The sequence below is a fragment of the Labrus mixtus genome, chromosome 18, assembly GCF_963584025.1.
Source record: "Labrus mixtus chromosome 18, fLabMix1.1, whole genome shotgun sequence".
NCBI lineage: Eukaryota > Metazoa > Chordata > Actinopteri > Labriformes > Labridae > Labrus > Labrus mixtus.
This window is the reverse complement of record NC_083629.1, coordinates 19284637-19303751: the sequence shown is the minus strand read 5'-3', so window position 1 is coordinate 19303751 and position 19115 is coordinate 19284637. Positions and strand designations below refer to the sequence as shown.

At 42.2% G+C, this 19115-nt stretch overlaps 1 protein-coding gene across 2 annotated transcripts in view; it reads left to right on the top strand.

Moving 5' to 3' along the window:
- The window catches only part of fndc3ba (fibronectin type III domain containing 3Ba), a 102695-nt gene that overhangs the window by 18159 nt on the left and 65421 nt on the right, over positions 1–19115 (top strand). For both annotated transcript variants that reach the window (XM_061063356.1, XM_061063357.1), the window contains exons 2-3: positions 9229–9371; positions 12546–12621. In XM_061063356.1, the coding sequence (XP_060919339.1) occupies positions 9258–9371; positions 12546–12621 (190 nt within the window). In that variant the 5' untranslated portion in view covers positions 9229–9257. The remainder of the gene's footprint in view (positions 1–9228; positions 9372–12545; positions 12622–19115) is intronic.

Below are 19115 nucleotides of genomic sequence, written 5' to 3'. Positions count from 1 at the left end.
AGAAAGCTGCCAGCCGACGTGGGAACCCAAAGAGGTTCCATTTTTTATAAATCCCCTCTCTGTCTTTCTCCCAAATGTGTGTGTGTGTGTGTGTGTGTGTGTGTGTGTTCAGTGTGTACGTGTGTGTGTTCACGCTCCCCTCAGAGTAAGCACAAGCACAGCATTCCTCTTTGCCTTCCTCTCCACCCTTCTTTCCCTCTTTCCCTCCCTCTGCATCCCCCACTCTCCTCTTTGCCTCCCTCTTTCCCTCTCTGCTGGTAAAAAGGTGCTCACTCAATCTGTGCGTGTGCGTGCGTGCGTGCGTGCGTGCGTGCGTGCGTGTGTGTGTGTGTGTCAGAAAGAGGGTGAGTGAGAAAGCGAGAGCAGGTCTCTCCTAGACTGAATACCTTTTGTAAGAGGAGCTGGGCTTGAATGGGAGTGGTGTTGGTGGCAGTTTCCCACCATATTTAGAAGCTACCCCCCCCCCCCCCCCCCCTCCAAACACACACACACACACACACACACACCAACACACACGCACATATGAATGTGTCGTTGTGTATTAAATGCCAACGCAGATTAAAGTTGTCACTTGGTAAAATGGGTTAAAAAGGACTTGGATCTATCCCAGTTGTGTGTGTGTGTGTGTGTGTGTGTGTGTGTGTGTGTGTGTGTGTCTGACTGTGTGTGTGTGTGTGTGTGTGTGTGCAACTGTGAACAGACAGTTATTCAGCTTTGAGACACCTGAGAGCATTCCTTACTCTTTAACACACCCGGGATGAGGAAAAAAGATACCTACTCTTACGTCTCAGGGTTATCTCTTTCTTTTTTAATGAACAATACAAACCAGGTACGTCAATGTTTTTTGAGGCTCACACCACTGTGCCTAATATATTCTATTCATACAGAACATGCGTGATGGGTGTCACGCATGTGGAATGATCAGCCTGTGTGACATATCTAAATAAGGGTTTATCTTTGTTAGTCATCGATAGCTGTTCTGCAGAAGTGGAACCAGACTCATGACTGTTAAACCACAGAATTACAAAGAACAAGTTCAGCCAAATGAAGTTCACTTTCAATTCTTCTCTTTGCTCTCTTTTGGATCTCTCTCTTCCTCGTTCTAAGCTCAGCCTCTTGTAAATAAGACTTAAATAAAATGTATGTCTCAAACTGAAATGTTTATATTTAATGGATACATGTTCAATAGCGTACCCATGACAACCATGGGTACGCTGTCATCGATGGGCCTCAAAAAGTCTCTTCAGAAACCAATGTGTGGCATCATTGATACTACGTCCATTTTTCTACAGTCCATTGTGTGTGTGTATATAAATATTTTTTCTTATGTACTTAATTTTCCGACAACTCTCTTGTCTGACAATGTCTGTCTCTTCTTGTCTTCTGTTACTCTCTGAAAATAACCTCTGAACTTCCAGAAAAACTCCCAAGATTCATTCATTATTTTTATACCTTCTCCCTTCTCTGTTTTATAATCACATGGTTGCTGGCATTTAAAAATAGCGGTTGTGCTAGATTTCTGCAAAGCTTGAGTATGAGCAGTCAGCAAAGTTAACATGTCCAAACTCCTCCTCAGTTTTTTTTTTTTTTTTTTTTTTTTTTGCAGCCCAATGAAAACGAGTACCTTTGGTTGAAGGGCACTTTTTTGTGGTAGGATCAAAAAAAAAAAAAAAAACCAGAAGAAGCCTTCAGTTCCTGAGTTCCTGGAAAGAGTTCCCAAGTTCCTGGAAAAGTTGTTGTGCCGGATAAAAGGACTTTGGTCCTGTCTGTTGCTCTGTGTGTGGATATTAGCACAGTGTGTTGCTGCTTATGGTTCCTGCATTAAACTGTTATCCATGCAGGACAGGAAACAATGCTTCTTTGATGTTCGTCCTTCCACATTCAACCAAAAAAGCCAAGCTGCTCTTTGAGCCATGATTACCTTAATGCAGTTTAATGCTCAGACACAGATCAGTGTTTGTGACTGTCGGTTTGATATCAGCATGTGCATATTACTGTGTCTGCATATTAATCATATGATAATCCAAATATCAGACAGCACAGGACACATATGATACAACCACACAGTCTTTTGCAATAGAATATAAATTTGTGTACCATGTTTACCCTCTGCCAGACACAACAAAGGCCTCCGTCACAATACAGTGTGTAAGGTTGATAACAAAGCAGAATCTTTTCAGACTCTTCTTGCAGATCAGCATGGCTCTCAAAGTTCAATCTGCCTTTCGGTTTCTTGACCGTTATAGATTGATCTCCTCCACTGCCTGCCCCTGTGATGAAGGCGCTCCTGGGGACAAGCAGGATTACATCTGAAATCAATGCTTATCTCTTTTTGAGACACAGGTACTGAAAAGGACTTGTCACATCAGTCATGTGTGAAGCATGCATCATGCTTCTCTAAAAAAAAAAAAAGAATGACCGAAAGTTAGCAAGTAGCAACTATTAAGAGAATCAGTTTGTGATGTGTGTAAACGTCTGTTTCCAACAGTGAACTCTGCGAGTCAGTCAGGAGGAAGCACTTTTGTTGTCAACCAGTTTATCAGTCTTTCCATTGGCGCAAAATTGTGTTTAAAGTAAGCAAAGTGGCCACAAACAATCGCCTGTTTTAAGTCCTACTCATATCTTGATGTGACAGAAGGTCAAGAGGAGTTGGAATTATGTTATAAACAGCCCAAAAGGCAAACAGTCTCAAGGCTCTTCTGCTTAAATGGAAATTCCTTGTACAAACTGAGCCTTTGTTTAGTCCAAATATTAATGTCCATGGATCTAAAAATATCAGAAAATATTTTTTTTTTCTTTCCTGACTACACGAGAGCGATCCACTGAAAACTAAAGTGTTTTTATGTATTCAAAAAAAATTCTGGGTTCCGATGACGACAAACGCATCCCAAAAAATCTACTCAAAGAGTTGTAGTTTACAGGCCAGACCAGTAGTTGTAGTTGTCAAATGACTAACTCACCAACCTTTGGGCGTTGACGATGAGGTGGGGTTGCTACTCCAATTGACGCTAGACTACAAAGCCAGTAAATTTGAGGAGTTTGAAGGGAGTCCGCCATTGTAGTTGTAGTCCACTTACCACATGCGACTCTTGACTTGAACCGTCATTTGCAAGGTGTCCGTTTTCAGAAGAACAGCTTATTACCGGTTTACATGGCAACGGGAACGGGGCTATTTTCAACAGTTTGCACTCTGGAACCCATTTTTAAAACTTTTGCAGCTTTGAAACAAAATAAGTTTTAAGAGGCAGCCATACACATAGAAGATCTCTGTTTTAGAGAAGAAGAAACAAATGGATTTAATGAGGTGCTTATGAATTATGGTATCTGGTTGATGTATTGAATAGTGCACTCACTCCTACACATGGCACATTTTAGATTATGTAGGAGGTAATTTTGACACCGGCATTGTAACAACTCTTAAAGGAACATGAGTTTTAAAAAGTCCTTTGACCAAGCTGTATCAAATGTGATGTTATACCACGTCTAACAGCTTAATATAAGCCAATTTAAGGCTTTAAAAATGTTTAAGTCAGTCAAACATTTCCCTTTTTTTTGTAGGACTTAAGAGCATGAATATTTTCTTACCCTGTCATAAGCAGCAGAGGAAAACTACGAACTCAGAGAGTCAGACGTGCTGATGTACTGATTCAGCAATGCACTGTATGACGAATTACCAGGACACGACTGACTTTGATCTCTCCAGCTGCAAGAAGCATTAAAAGAAAGCAGACGTCAACTTGTGCAGCACTGTTGGGGGAAAAAAAAAAAAAACCCATGTATGTCCAGTGAGCTCATGTGTAATGTTATATCACCTGTGGTTTTCTGGAAACTGCATGCTGTCACAGTGTTTTGTTTTCCTTACACCATTTACAAAATATCTGTGGTTTGAGACAGAAGAAGAAGAAGAAGAAGTGGACATGGGATCAGTTTCATGCTGTCAGGCCATTGTTTCTGTTTGATTGAATAAGTCATTCATGTGTAGGAAGTGCGAGTTTTGGGGGGAAAACACGCGCTGATTTTAATTTTAGTGTTTAATAACTCAAATGATACTTTTGCTTTATATATATTTTTTTTTAAATCAAGGCAAGTTTCCAATACCCGATTTGATTCTGCAAAGAGGTTTAGGTTTTTCGGAGGTTGCAAAAAATGTGTCTGTGCGTGCGTGCGTGTGTGTGTGTGTGTGTGTGTGTTTGACTGGTGGTCAGGAAAGAGAGGTGTGAAGTATAGTCAACTGGAAGTCAGTCAGACAGTCTGTTATGTGCTTGTGAATATCCAGTATGCTTCATCAGGGTGGACAAACTGGAGTCACTGGGTGTGTGTGTGTGTGTGTGTGTGTGTGTGTGTGTGTGTGTGTGTGTGTGTGTGTGTGTGAATGATGAATGGCTGTATGAGTAATGGCCACAGTGTTATGAGGTCAGAGCTGCTGCTGAATATCTCCGGGCTTCTGTGTATATGTGTGTGTGTGTGTGTGTGTGTGACTGCTAAATCTTGGTGTGTGTTTTTAACTCTATGCATCTTTTATGTTAGGGAGGCAGTTTCCTTGCTTACACAGGGCTTTCTGTCCAATGCCACAGACACATATACATGCACACACACACACACAAACACACACACATGCACACACAAACATTCATACACTCGAACAAGTGAGTGATTGTTTTATGGATTCAACATGGAATTTTTCAATTTAACATTTTATCCCTGCTGGGAATCGACACCTTATTCCTCCCACATTCCGCTGGGGAACGGAAACCACTGTGTGTATTTGTGTGGGTGTGTGTGTGTGTGTGTGTGTGTGTGTGTGTGCTTGGCGATTTCTTAATCTATCAACAGCAGCATCCATCTGGTAATGATTCCAGTGGAAAACAAAGGCCATTATTCATCATTCATCCATTAAACTTGTAGATATGTGCATTAGATCCTGTAGGAAACATGTGGAACAACACGACAGAGAACAGCTGCAAAACAAGAGCTCATCTACATTTTCCCTTCTACATTTGACTTCCATTATGACTGAGTGTACAAGGCAAAAAGCCACGCAATTTGATGTTTCTTAGACAACTGGATAATCATACTTTGGCTCAGTTACGTCTGTGAAGTGCAATTTCACACATCAGTTGCTCCAAATTGTTGTAAAAAGTTAAGTGTTTCTACTTAGACGATGACAATGCCAAGAAATTTTAAATAAGACATCTGTACGCTGAACTCAACACATAGTGTTTTTATAATAATCAGGACTATAATCGCTTTAAAGGTCAATTTAAAATGCTTGGAATATGCTAATTTGAGAGTTAAATTATTAAAATATAGTTTAAATAATTCAAATGAAGCTACAGCCCAGACTAGGGTTAGCTTAGCGCAAGGACTGGTAGCAGGGTAAAAAATGAAGCTGGCTCTAAAAGACGCCGATAAGAAATAGTTTGACAATGAACCTCATTAAATCTTCAACCCTTAATTATGAAACCATGCTAAACAAACAAGACAAAATGTGTCAATGTGGCAGATTTTTGTTATCTTCAGGCTACCGTCAGGCTGCTTTTCCCTCCGGTTTCTAGTCTGCATGCTAAGCTACCAATTCTGTTGGCTTATGCCTTCATATAGAAAGGTACAGTAATGAACCTGTTTTCATAAAAAAAAAAAAAAAAAAAAGCAAACAAGGCGAGATGTTTGTTGTGGGAATGGTTTTATTTTGACAAGGGGGACTACAGCTCCCATGATCCAATGCGTCAGCAAAAAGTTATCCAGCTACATCTTCTTATCCAAACCCCATGAAGCCATGCAGGCAAAACGTGTTGTTCATTTGACGTAATTAAGAGAAGAAGTAATTCAGGCTTCTTGCGCGCGGCGAATCTTCTCATTGGCTGTCAAGATGATGTTTCCTGTCATCACCTGCACAGATATATATATAAAACGACTGACAGGACTCTGCACAGGACATTGTCTGTGCATTCAGTGTTCATCTTTAATTAGAATGTCGTTATTTCTGATTGTTTATAAAATGTGGACATTTCCAGAAAATTCCTCTCTTCCTGAATGTGGATGAATAAAACATTGTACAAATATAATGAATATGTTGAGGAAATGAGAGGTTATTTAAAGAACACTGGGTTTTTAGAGGAGAAGTCCCTGACTGTCCTCCTCTGCATTTCCTCCATTTATCATTTTAGCCGATCCTTCATTTGCTCATTCCCTCTTTTCCTCCCTTCTTTCTTCTCTGTTGCGCTCTTCTCTTTTTCCTGGCAGAGCTCAGAGTGGTGTTACCATCTGTCTGTGATGTGTCCTGGACGCAACTCTGTGTGTGTGTGTGTGTGTGTGTGTGTGTGTGTGTGTGTGTGTGTGAGAGAGAGTGTGTTCAAGGCTGGATGGCCAGGCTGAGCTGGGAATGGGGCTCAAATGAAAAGAAAAAGATGGAGTTTAAGATAGAGACAAAAAAAACGAAATACAACATTGAAAAAGAAGCACTTGAGTCAGAAGGGCAACAAAAAAACAAAAAGAAAAGACATGTCGAGTGTTGCGTGAGTGTGTCTGTGTGTGTGTTTATGTTGCAACAGTATGAGCCACAGCTGTGTGATCAACTAACCTTTTCAAAGACCTTGTCGGTGCTTGACGACGACCAGCTGAAAGAAAAGACACACAGCTGTTTTCAGTGTGCACATGCGTGTATTAGCCGTGTATGTATGTCAGTGATGGATAGCAGAATGAGATTTTTTACTTACTTCAAGTATATAGAAGCAAATCCCTGTTGCAAACTGTGTGTATATCCTGTGTGTGTGTGTGTGGGGGGGCTAATAGCAGATTAAAGGCATTAATCAGTAGCTCTTTAGCAGTGATGTCACTCAGCGGGGTTGATTTGCAACATCTACGTCATTCCTTAATCCACCTCTGGCAATAAATCTGTGTGCATTTGTACATGTGTGTGTGTGTGCGCACGTAGGCCACAGGCGTACGTGTTTGTGCGAATGCTCGGTTAGCTTTGGCACATTTTTTCTTGGGGCTCTTTGTGTGTCCATGTGTGCGTGTTTGTGTGAATATACCCCCAGGAAACAACAAACTGTATACTTCACTGCTGACTTAAGTGCATGGGAACTTGTTTGGGTTGAGTTATCTGCATCATTTTTTATTTTTTTTTGGCCGCGTTTGAACACGCCCCTACGTTTTCGCCGATAAAGTCAGCGTTAGCGTCACAGGCTACAGAGTGGCGCGGACGCAATTTTGGTGCTCTCAGTTTGAAGGCCTGTTATTTTCCACTTAAGACGAACGGCTTTGGTTGTTGTTTTAATTTTGTTCACGGTTGTACTTTCTGGTTTTACTGCTATTATTATGCGAGCAGAAAAAAAAAGAAAAGGATCTCCAAATTTAGCTCTCTGGGTTCCTCCCCAATGAGCGCTCGCACAAATGACGCCAGAAGCCCTCAGAAGACACCCTTTGCTTGCTTTGTGTTTGCAAAGGAATACTAATCGGCTGTGTGATGTTGCAGGTGCAGTTATCCCTTTTCCCCTAAACCAAAGTGAGACCTCATTCATCTAATATACCATCTTTTATTAATCCTCCAAACAGGATATTCTCTCTAATCCCTTCTCTATTTTAACAACACCATTGTTGATGATGAAGTGCTTTGAAAACTCTTTCACTCTCAACTCTGTTTTTCTTCTACCTCTTTAGTCTCTTTTCTTGTATTCGGACATGATTTGACTTGTTGTATTTTTTTTTTATTTTTTTTTCACAAAACCCGCGTCAAAGTCAGTGTACGCAGAGGAACAACATGTTAGGGAATGTTAATCTTTGAGAACACAATCTTTTCTTACCTTTTTGTAAAATGGGTCTATTGTCTCCATCTTTCCATCTCTGTCTCTCGTTGTTCTTCTTGTGTACATGCTCTTCTTGTTGAATAAAAGCCTTCCTCTCTTTCTCACTAGCTCATTCTTATTCTTATTTGTGTTATTATATACGGTAACTGCGGTGTTTCAAGGGCACCTCTTTTAATAAAAAAATGTATATCTTGGTTTTGATCCAAGTGCTTATCCAAATTAGGCCGGAACCAGCGTGATTACAATAGATCCAATGGAAACATGGAAACGTATTAAGAGCGCCCTCAGAACCTAATAAGGTTTTCACGCTTTTGTGAAGTGGAAAATTGTTTTGTTGATGAGGAAATTTCCCTGTTGGCACTGATAGACGCACGCTGCCAGACTGGCCGTAATGCAACCTTGACATAATGAGGTCTCATATTTGTACATGTAAAGAGGAATAGTTTGACACTTTGGCAACACCTTCGTCTGAAAGCACAATGAAGGCTTCATGCTGCTCTATGTTTAGAATGAAGCTACAGCCAGTTAGCTTAGCCTAGCATAAAAAAGAAGTAATTGTAAACAGCTAGCTACTTTCTTTTGTTAATATAAGTTTATATAATTCATCGATCCAAACAAAACAATTATATCCAAACATACAGCTAAGCTAATTGACTAAATTAAAGATAAATATCATTTTAATCAGTTAGCTTTGGCAGTGTTGTCAGGTGTATGCTGGGGGCTTCAAACAGGCTAGCTGTTTCTGCTTTATTACAATGTTCATGCTAAGCTTAGCTTACATGCTAGTAGCTTGAGCTTGTAAGTGAAGAAATAACATTAGGCTAGTATCTGTCCCCTGAGCAAACGAATCAGTGACAAGATTCGAGTCTTTCTATTCAGTAGGCGACTTTTATAATGTCTGTAAATGCTGTCACCGGGCAGGTGTTGGACATAGCAGGCATTTATTTTAAACACGAGTGTAACATTTGACTGTTAAAAGACAGCAGGATGAGATTTTTTTGCTAGAAAAGACGAGTAAAACATGTGCAAAAGAAGACTGGCAAAGAGATCACACAAAACGAGGACCTTTGACATAAAAACACATTTTCCTTCTTTCCTTGATGTTTCCTTTTGTTGTTGCTGTGGAATCCATTTTGAAGTTTTAAACCAATACAGGGCAATAATACTAACTTTTCCTGTTGAACACTGTTTACTCCACTAGTTGGTGCAGTCAAAATATTCCTCTGTATTTTAGTCAGAGGTTGTGTGTGTGTGTGTGTGTGTGTGTGTGTGTGTGTGTGTGTGTGTGTGTGTGTGTGTGTGTGTGTGTGTGTGTGTGTGTGTGTGTGTGTGTGTGTGTGGGTGTGGGTGTGTAAAGGTTAACTTAATGCTGATGTTCCGTGTTCCTCATTCTCTCTCTTTCCCTCTCTGTACTTCACAGGTAGGGCAGTTCAGTGAATTTCTCCATGAATGTACGTCACAATGATGATGACAGACCAGATTCCACTGGACTTGGCTCCGCCCCCCCTCCTGAACGAGGTCTCTCTCATGCCTCACATGGTTAACGGTGACGCAGCTCAGCAGGTAAAACTCACACACGTTCACACACACACACACACACACACACACATCTGTCAATTTGCGTTCAGTTATCCTCGCAGAATTGACATGCAAATGCTTCTCTCAACATCGTCTGTGTTGCCATACAAACACCGGCCAGATGCACGCGAGAACACACATCAAACAGTCATGCAGGAGCTACTCTTTGTTGTCATGTCATCACCTAGCTCGCAGGTTTTTCTTTTTGCAACAGGTAATGAAAAGCTGCTACAGTAACACATGTGGTCTTTTACAGAAACAAAAATAAACACAGGCACAGACACATGCATCAGTCAATCCTACAGATGTTTTTTATTTTTATGGCAGGGTATGAAACGATTGATGCATCCCAGACTTTAGCTTAAATGACTTTGGAAAAGGCTTCTCCCTGAGACTGACTGATCTTATCCGAGGCAGCGGTGCCAACTGGATCACCTTCAAAGTACAAAGCCATTTCGCTCCGTCTGAGCGCTGGACAGACGACAGGAAGCGATCATCGAAATTAAAAGCATCACAGTTAATTGACCTGCGGCTAATGGGGATAGATTCTTGCACGGTGTACTTTTGCCCGATGAGAGTGATGATGATAACGTTTCATGTCTCATCCCCGCCGGTTCCCTCTCAACCCAGAGGAAGCGTGGTGGGGGAGTGGTTTGGTCGCGACACTTAACCGTTGGGGAGGTTTTTGGCTGTTACACACAGCAGTTAATGTGCTCTTTTTTTATTGTAACACCCTGCAGTTTAAGCACGGTTCCCAGTGTGGAATCAGGGATCCAGACCGAAGATTATATAGATTTGACTCCTCATGCATGCCTGTGTGTGTGTGTGTGTGTGTGTGTGTCTCCATGTTTGTGTGTATTTGTTGGTTACTTGTGTGTTTCTTTTATCAGTGTCTGTGTGGGCACACAAGTGTCTGTGTTGAGACTGAGTACATACTTCTGTGTTTGTGTTTGTGTCTGCTAGCTTGTCTATCAGTTTTCCTGTCTGTCTGTGTATACCTGCCTACACCTGTTTATGTGTGTTTGTTTATCTGTGTCTGTGTGTTCTTCTGGTGCGTGCAGGCAGAGAGATCAGAGACATTGATAGCGTGCGTCATTGTGCAGCAGTCGTTTTTTTTTAAGAAATGTGAGCAACATGGAGAAAACCATAAAGAGCCAAAGTGCTAGCATAACATGAAAGATAACTGTAACTATAATTCAAGGGAGTCTATCTTTCCAAGTGTCTTCCTTTTTTTCTTCCTGAAGAGTGAAACTTGTTCCTTGAGGATTCATACAGTTAAGATATGTTAGTATGAAATAACAGTGATTGAACCCTTCAAAGACATCGATCCAAACAGATGTAACATTTTCCCTTGTGTCATAATAGAGCCCAAAAAAAGGAGCCACTTTTAGATTGTATGGAGCGTGGATGCTATCATTGACTACCTAATAAAAGGCTAAACAATTACAAGAACTTGGTTCTTGGTTCCGTTCACCATTAGAACCCTCTGCTGCCTTAATTCAGTGTGTTACCATGGTCTTGAGAAACCCTGTTGTGAGGCTTGTTCCAGTTTTCAACTCACCTGGGGACTGAGAAATCTGTTATTTTTTTTCAGATTTGTACATACACAATAAATACTGATATCAAAGTTACTGATTAAAGCATGCTACCAACATATTTCTGAAATCGTTGATCTGATATTTGTAGTAGTGTTAACGTTTAACCGATCTTACGGTTGCTATTTAAATGGAGTAACGAACAGAGAGCTCACGGAAACTTGCCTGATCAATCATCACCTCAGAAGAAAAATAAATATATGTGGAGGACGATCAACTGCACCTCAGTGTCACGAGACGTTATAAAGGCGCCCGTGTTGTTAAATCAAACATGTTTGATATTTAGGTTTCGAGATCGGGGAGGCTCTGACTCAAGCGGGAGAAGTGAAATAATTGTATTGTCACCACACACTTGTGGATTATTTGGACATATAATCGGTAGTGACAAGCCTCCAATCAGACCATGTGATGTTTTTTAATGGCTCTCATTGCACATTGCACCAAATCTAGAAGTTTTGCAGATTGTATGTCAAGGAATTTGTTTTGTAACTTTTTTTGTTCAGAATAAAAATAGAGTGCAATCACACTGTAGGATTACTGTATCAGTCCTTCTGTTAAATCATATCATAAATGCTGCTACATGGACATATTACATAAACCATTATATGAACTGGTTTACTTTACATAACCCATAAATGCAGTGCATGCACTCACTCACACACACACGCCCACATGGTCTGTTTAGGGGGTTTTCTCAGTCCTTGAGAGACATGGGTCGCCCTGTACTATGCTAAGGTTCCCATAGCAACTGCAGCCGCTGCTGCAGACAGAGCAGGAAGTGTGTGTGTGTGTCTGTGTGTCTGTGTGTGTGAGTGTGATGGGGAGAGGAGCAGGTTAGCGCAGAGATGGGAGAGCATGCAGACACTACAGGAGGAGCGCAGGATATGAGGATTTTACAACGTCACACCTGTAGAGCATAGACAGGGCTGTGCTCGTGTGTGCGTGAATACATGTGCGTGCGTGTGTGTGTAATGGAGGGTCAACTGTTTCATGTCTACAGCCATGTGTACACTCTCAACAATCTGTATGCCGACAATATGACGGTAAGGTGCATGCACACTCCCTTCTGGCAGAAACAAATCAAGAGAGTGTCACATTTACTTGTTTATAATGTTGTATTCCACTAGCCTGTTAGTTGAATAAATATCTATATTTATTATTCCTGCTGTGTTTGATATGAATGTACTGGTTTCAGTGGGTTTTCTCCCAGACAGTTTGGTTAAAAAAGGGAGAGACCTTTTTTTTCAGATCGGGGTGTGTAAGACAGCTGCATTGTCTCTCCATAAGCTTACCTAACACCTCACTCACTTGTGTGTGAACTCTGTGTGTCCATCCGTCTCTTTGATCGGCTGGTTATGGTGCGTTATGTCACCTCTGATAGCCTCTGATTGGCTGTCCAGAGAGGAGACAGCCTGTCCAGTTTTTTTTTGTGCTTGTTGAAGATGGATGTATGTCTATGGCATTACATGTGACAACTGTTTTCTTTATTGCCGCACTTAATCCGTGTTTTCTAACTGCGATCTGTGTGTGTGTGCTGTGTGTTTGTGTTTGTGTGTTTGTACAGGTGATCCTGGTGCAGGTGAACCCGGGGGAGACGTTTACCATCCGGGCGGAGGACGGCTCACTGCAATGCATCCAGGGTCAGTCTTCTTCTCTTATATTATTATAATAGCATATAAAAAGGATGAGTCTGGTGGATGCTCTGTGAGTGTCACTTTAAGACCCAACATTTCTCACAAATACTTGGATTACTGATTATTTGAACATCCATCAAATAAAATAAAGCTTAAAGGCAGGGTTGGTCATTTTCTCCAGATACATTTTTTTTTTTAGATTTTGGTTGAAATTGTCTTTAGGTCCTGACAGACATTAATAATTCATGTGCTCTGCAAAAAGGAACCAAGAAAATCCAATATCGTTGTATCGCCGTTGTAAGCATGTGCAAACTTCCACCAATGTCGGCCACAAGGTACCAATCTGATAAACCAATCATGCCTCCCTATCTCCCGGCTCGTTCTCTACCCTTACGTGCACTAGCAAACGCTCAAAGCGCGTCACCAATGACAGAGTTTGTACTGTGAGTTTGTCGTTTGGCCGCTGTGAGTAGTAAAATAGTCAGTATTTTTTGTTTTTTACATGTATAATGTATAAAAGTTTAGTGTTGAACACTGAATGAGACGGCGTAGTTTCTACACAATGCAAGCGAGCTTGTGCATGTAAGTGAGGGGCGTGGCTTGTGAGGGAGCACAGAGGGGAGGGGGGGTGGTTGTAGATCAGGGATGGGCAACTTCGTTCACAGCAAGGGCCACATTCATTTAATTCTCACTGCCAGAGGGCCAAATTGTAGCATACAAAAAACGATTACAGTCAATTGTGTCTCAAATTTAACTCAACATATGCCAGTGATCAAATATTATTATGGACGTATTTCTGGTTTTCATGATGTCATGGCAGATTTTGTCACGTTTTCTTCATGTTTCCAATTAATTGATATGTAAAAATTTACCTGAGGGCCACGTTGAGGGTTGATGGGGGCCGCATGTGGCCCCCGGGCCGCCAGTTGCCCACCCCTGATGTAGACCATAGGTGCAGACGTGGCACTGAGGGAATGCTACTTTCAAAAATCATGCCACTTTTCGAAAAAACTACCAACCCTGCCTTTAACAAAGAAGACTCACATGGGAAATATCACGCTAGTTATTCCTGACTGTGTGGCATAATAAGTAACATAAGTAGATCTTTATTGTCTTTTTTATGACGACAACTAAAAGCTGTAGAGCAGCTATTTAACAGCAGCAGCAGCAGCACAGACTAAACACAGCGCCATGAAGCCCCAAGAGAACACTATTATACAAAAACAGCATGAAAAATATTGGATGCTAAAAGAACAAGAGCATTTATTGCATGGTATTAGCAGTTATCACACTGGAGTAGTTGCTACAATCATTTTGTGCATTTCCACTTTGACACAGCACAGTTCTGCATTCACGTTCTGTTGATGCCCCGTGGTAGACAAGCCGAAACAATCCTTTTTAAATGACATCCAGCATTTTTACTGGGTGTTATTCTCAAGCCTTAGATTGCAGCCTCGAGGGGCCAAGAATGTTTCAACCTTCCTTCAGCACAAGAATGCATCATAATCAGAAGTTAGCGTCACATCGGTTGAGCTTTGAGTTTCGACATTTCTTTGTTTTGTCGAAAAATAATAGTCGGCAGTATTGGTGAGACTGTTTGGTTAACATCGGTGTTGAGCATGCATGGAGAAACTCTTAAGATGGTCCTTTGTTGATGTCTTTTTGGAGAGCTGTCAGTAACGCAGCAGTAAGGGTTAGTTAGAAGGAAAGGTTTATTATACATTATTTTTGAATCCAAAAAAAGTCAAAAGTAAAGTCAGTGCAGCCATGGTCTCTCACTCTCTGAGAATCTGATATGAGAACATGAAAAGCCTGGAATTATAATCCACTTAGAGGCTCTTAAAGACGGAAGGAGGTGGCAGTAACACGGGAATTCCCCAACTCTTGTCTCACTTTGATGATGTCAGCAGAGTAAGTTGAAAGGGCGCCTTTGTTTTCTTCCCTCCCTCTGTCTGTCTCTCTCTCTCTCTCTCTCTCGCTTCTTCTCCCACTCCTTCTCTTGCCCTCTGTGTGAAGGTTTTGGCTCAGATACTGACTCTCTCTTTGGAACAAAATCCCCCCCTCCCTCACCACCACCACCACCACCCCTTATACTCTATGTTGTAACTAATTACAGCCTGCCTCCGTTTCTTTGCCCGCCGTGTAATTCAATTTTTCCCTGAAATCAGAGGGATCAACCCGGGCAGGCCTCGGAGGCACAGATAATGCACGATGGGATGGACGGATGTGCAAAGATTTGCAGATTCAGTGCTCAATAAATGTGCAGATATGGATCAGTGACTGGTGGAAAGGCAGAGAACAGAAAGAGCAAAGAAAGGCTTACTGCACACAGGCACACATCAGCAGTCAAGAAAACACAGTCTTGACCTCGTCGGAGTCTGGCGGGTTGTCTGTTTATTTGTGTGGGTGCTTGTGTGCACTCGCATGCAAAATTTAGCATCGCAAGCACAATCTGCATCTGTGTGTGTGTGTGCTTTTTTAGGTGTTTTTTTTACTACAGTCGACGACAGTTAATTGGACGGGTGGCCGAGGGGTTTCAGGGTCATGTTTGAATGCACATATTATTAATGTGGAAGGCCACACACACACAAACTCTCCCTCTCTCTCTCTCTTTGTGGAGGAGGTCACTGGGTTTAATGAGAGGTGGAGTGTGGCAGTGTGCTATGAAGGAGAACTGAGTCGCTCCTTAGACAGAGCCTCGGTGTGATTACTCAGACCTCAATGCTCGGCGTTTTTTTTTTTTTTTTTTTTTTCTCGCATCTACTCGTGTGCCTGCGTGTGTGTTTGCACTTTGGCGCACGTAGGTACAAGTGTGTATGTGTGCAACCGAGTGCGAGATTACAGAGACCTCGGAGCTCAAGCAGGACCCAGCTTTTATATAAAGTAACCTCTGTTTAGCTGCTGCACTGCGGTGCATGCATGCAAACATGCGCACACACACACACACGCACACACACACACACAGATGCTCTGCCAAGGCACAACCAGCCTGGAGAAGCCGACACAGCAGCCAAAGAGATTCTTTCATCGGAAACCTTCATCCCCCCCCCCCCCCCCCCCTTGCTCACTTCTCCCTCTCTTCTCCTTACACAGTATGTCTGCCTCTACCTCCAGATAAATCCTGGAGAGGCAAGACGATGATTGTATTTGTGGGATGGTTGTTTAGCACGGCTTGTTTAGCCACACCATTGCTAAATTCGACTGGCCTAATTGTGCTTCTTTATTTGGACTGAAAGTTTACATAGAATTTAATTACGCCCAACAAATTCCATATCCTCAGGGCACAGAAAAATCTTTCTGGGAGCTGCACTGTGACTAAAATAATTCATGTTTGCTCTGAAATATTGAAGAGTTGGCAGGTATTTTCAGTTTCACTTACGTTGATGTCGTCTTTACCTGCTCTCGCTGTCTCGCTCTCGTTTATCTGAGACTTTTCTGTTTTGCTTTTTGTGTCACTTTTGAAGCAGTCAATCACTGTTTCTGAATCTAAGGTCCTTTCCTGTATCTGTTTGTTAATCTGTGTGTGTGTGTGTGTGTGTGTGTGTGTGTGTGTGTGTGTGTGTGTGTGTGTGTGTGTGTGTGTGTGTGTGTGTGTGTGTGTGTGTGTGTGTGTGTGTGTGTGTGTGTGTGTGTGTGTGTGTGTGTGTGTGTGTGTGTTGTCTCCATCTCCTGTTTAAATAGAATGACCTCTCAGTGCTCCGGGGGTCAACTTCCCCTCAGCCTCCCCCCCCCCCCCCCCCCCCCCCCCCCCTTGCTCCCCGTCTATCTCACACACTGTTGCGCTCATGTATACGGTACACTCCTCTCGCCCCCCCACCCCCCACCCCCGCCCTTTCTCTCCACCCTCCCCCACTAAGACCATTCCCCTGAGCTTTCCCACACTCACATCAAAGGGCAAGACTTTAGAGGGTGTGTTAGAGCACCCTGCTATGGAATGCGAGTGTGTTAACATGCGTGTGTGTGTGCTTACGTGTGTGTGTCTATGTGTGCTTTACAAAGCTGTGTTGGTTTGCTGTGTTGTTTGCCCTTTGTTGGACTTTTTATGAGGGATGATGAGGCCAAGGGGGTGAAAATGCAGGAAGCGGTGACTTGCCAGCCAGGATGTGACATCATTAAAAAAAAAAACTCCTGATATTTGCTGGAGGAGCTGAATGTGGGAACGCAAACAACCACATTTTTAGTTTGGATTCTACCCGGAGTTTCTCCTGCCAGCCCCCTCGTCATTTTTCTGCAGCAAGTCCGAGTGGGCTGATGTGAGAATGCAGCAGGATATTCTCCGGAGAATTCAACTCGAGCCAGTGGGAGGGGGGGAGTGACGTACATATACTGACTGCTGCACGGTGCATAGAGTGTTTGCATGCGACCGCTATGATCTCCGTGCAAGTAAATGAACGGCTGCATTAGGTTTTGTGTTCGTCAGTATGTTGTTCTCCACTCTTTTGTTGAAAGTGTGATTCCGTTGAACATGTGGCATTGATAAAAAAAAAAAAGGCAAATATTCTCATTAAAGCATCCCATGGTGGACTCTGTTGCTTCGTCCGCTACTTCCGCGTCTTCTTACCTCAGGAGTCAGGTCAGGAGAATATCCTGTCCTCCTCCTGAAAGTGTCTAGATATTTTCAGGAGTGCATATGTGAAAACGGCTTTAAGACTCTGGTTGTAGTGGATACTGTTTGTGTGACCTCCCAGATGTGGTCTCCGCACCAGCTGTGTGCTCGTGTTTCTTTGCGTGTCTGGCCGTTTTGGACAGAGCAACGTGTGTGAATCATGTCAAGATCTGTTTGCTAGTTTCACAAGCAGATGTGTGTTTGCTTGTTTGCACACTCTCTCTCTCTCTCTCTCTCTCTCTCTCTCTCCCTCTTTCGTGTCTCCCTCATTGTAACTGTCTCTGTGGCTGCATCCTCATTCTGTTGTGTCATATCTCCTCTGTGCTCCCGTCATCGATCATGCCTGCTGTCATTAAGGACGGTCCACTTACCTTATTTCTGCCCGTAGTAGTCGAGATGGAGGACTCAATAAAATGCATTAGGTGGAAGTCTTTTATCGGACAGAAAGGACTTGAGTAATCTGATGTTGCACTGCAATAAAGCAGACTTGTCGAATAGATTATGCTGAATCTGATTGTATTTAACTACAATATTATGTTTTTTTTTAGTCTCCTCAAGAACCTGATTATATTAAAGAATGTTGATGATTTTTCTCACTGACCTCTTACTGAACCGCCTTGTGTTGCGGTGCAAAGATTCCCTTTTCTTGCTGTTGTCATAGTAATTGTCTAAAGTGAATATTTCCAGCCATGATAATGGAGGAATTCATCACTGTGTGTCAGCCAGAAGCAACTATAGTTGTTATGGGAGGTGACATCACTGTTAATACAATAGCCAGACCACTAAGTAGTTTCTATATCTATCTACAAATCATGCTGATATGATGATAAGTGAAATCTGACTGCTATATCAGAAGGCCGATATTATCACACCAATACAGGCTCATCACAGATGGATTGATATCAGGGTTTATGTTTTCCAATACATGCAACTCTTGATATTTAACATTTTCACATCACATTTGTCTTAAGTTATGCTCATCACTGCCTTACAGCTGACGGGTGACAGTCCAACATTCTTGCTCAGTCATCATAAAAGTAATGCAGCTCAGATTGACTTTTATAAGCCAACATATATTTTTTTTTTAAGATTTCTTTTTGGGCTTTGTATGATTTTGTTGAAGCGATAGTTCAGTGGATAGAGCCAGAAACCGGGGAAAGAAGAGTGGGGAACAACACGTGAGAAAGGAACCAAGGGTCAGATTTGAACCCAGGCCGCACGTCTGGAGGCACTAACCACTAGGCTACAGGCGCCCCATCTGTGAACATTTTTTTGCTCTAAAATTTGTCAAAGGTATCAGCGTAACAATCCTTTATCAGTCAGGATGTACTGATCAGTCAGTGACATTCATTTAGACGGTTTTTCTTTCAAGCCTCGTTTGTCTTCCTTGTTTCAAAAGTCTGAAGAAACAAACAACAAAGAAATGTCAAAAAGATAACGCGAATAAGATGTACGCTTTGTTTTCTACCCTCTCAGGGTTTTTCTGTCACTTTCCCTCAGCCTTCATCATTATCAACCTCGCTGTTCGCTGTTTTTTTTTTTTTTTTTATACCTTCGTCTCAGTTTCTCCCTTCCTTAGTGTTCGTCTCAGCTGCTTTCACTGCATCACTGCACGAGCACGCAGAGGAGGTTCTGTTTTTTTTTTTCTCTCCAGCCTTCTGCTGGAGTGTGTGTTTCTGCACCCGCAGCCCACGGATGTTAATGGTTGAGGATGGAAATAGCTGGTTGAAGAGAAACGTGGTCGAAGCTCTTCGGGCTCTTGTTTATGCCGAGCCAGGTGTCTCTAAACAAGCTGGGGGAGAAGATGTAAACACCGTTTTTTCAAAGTCTAACAGCGTAAATGTGTAGAAGTAAGCCGTAAAGAAAACAAGACACATGTATCAACATGGCGAGT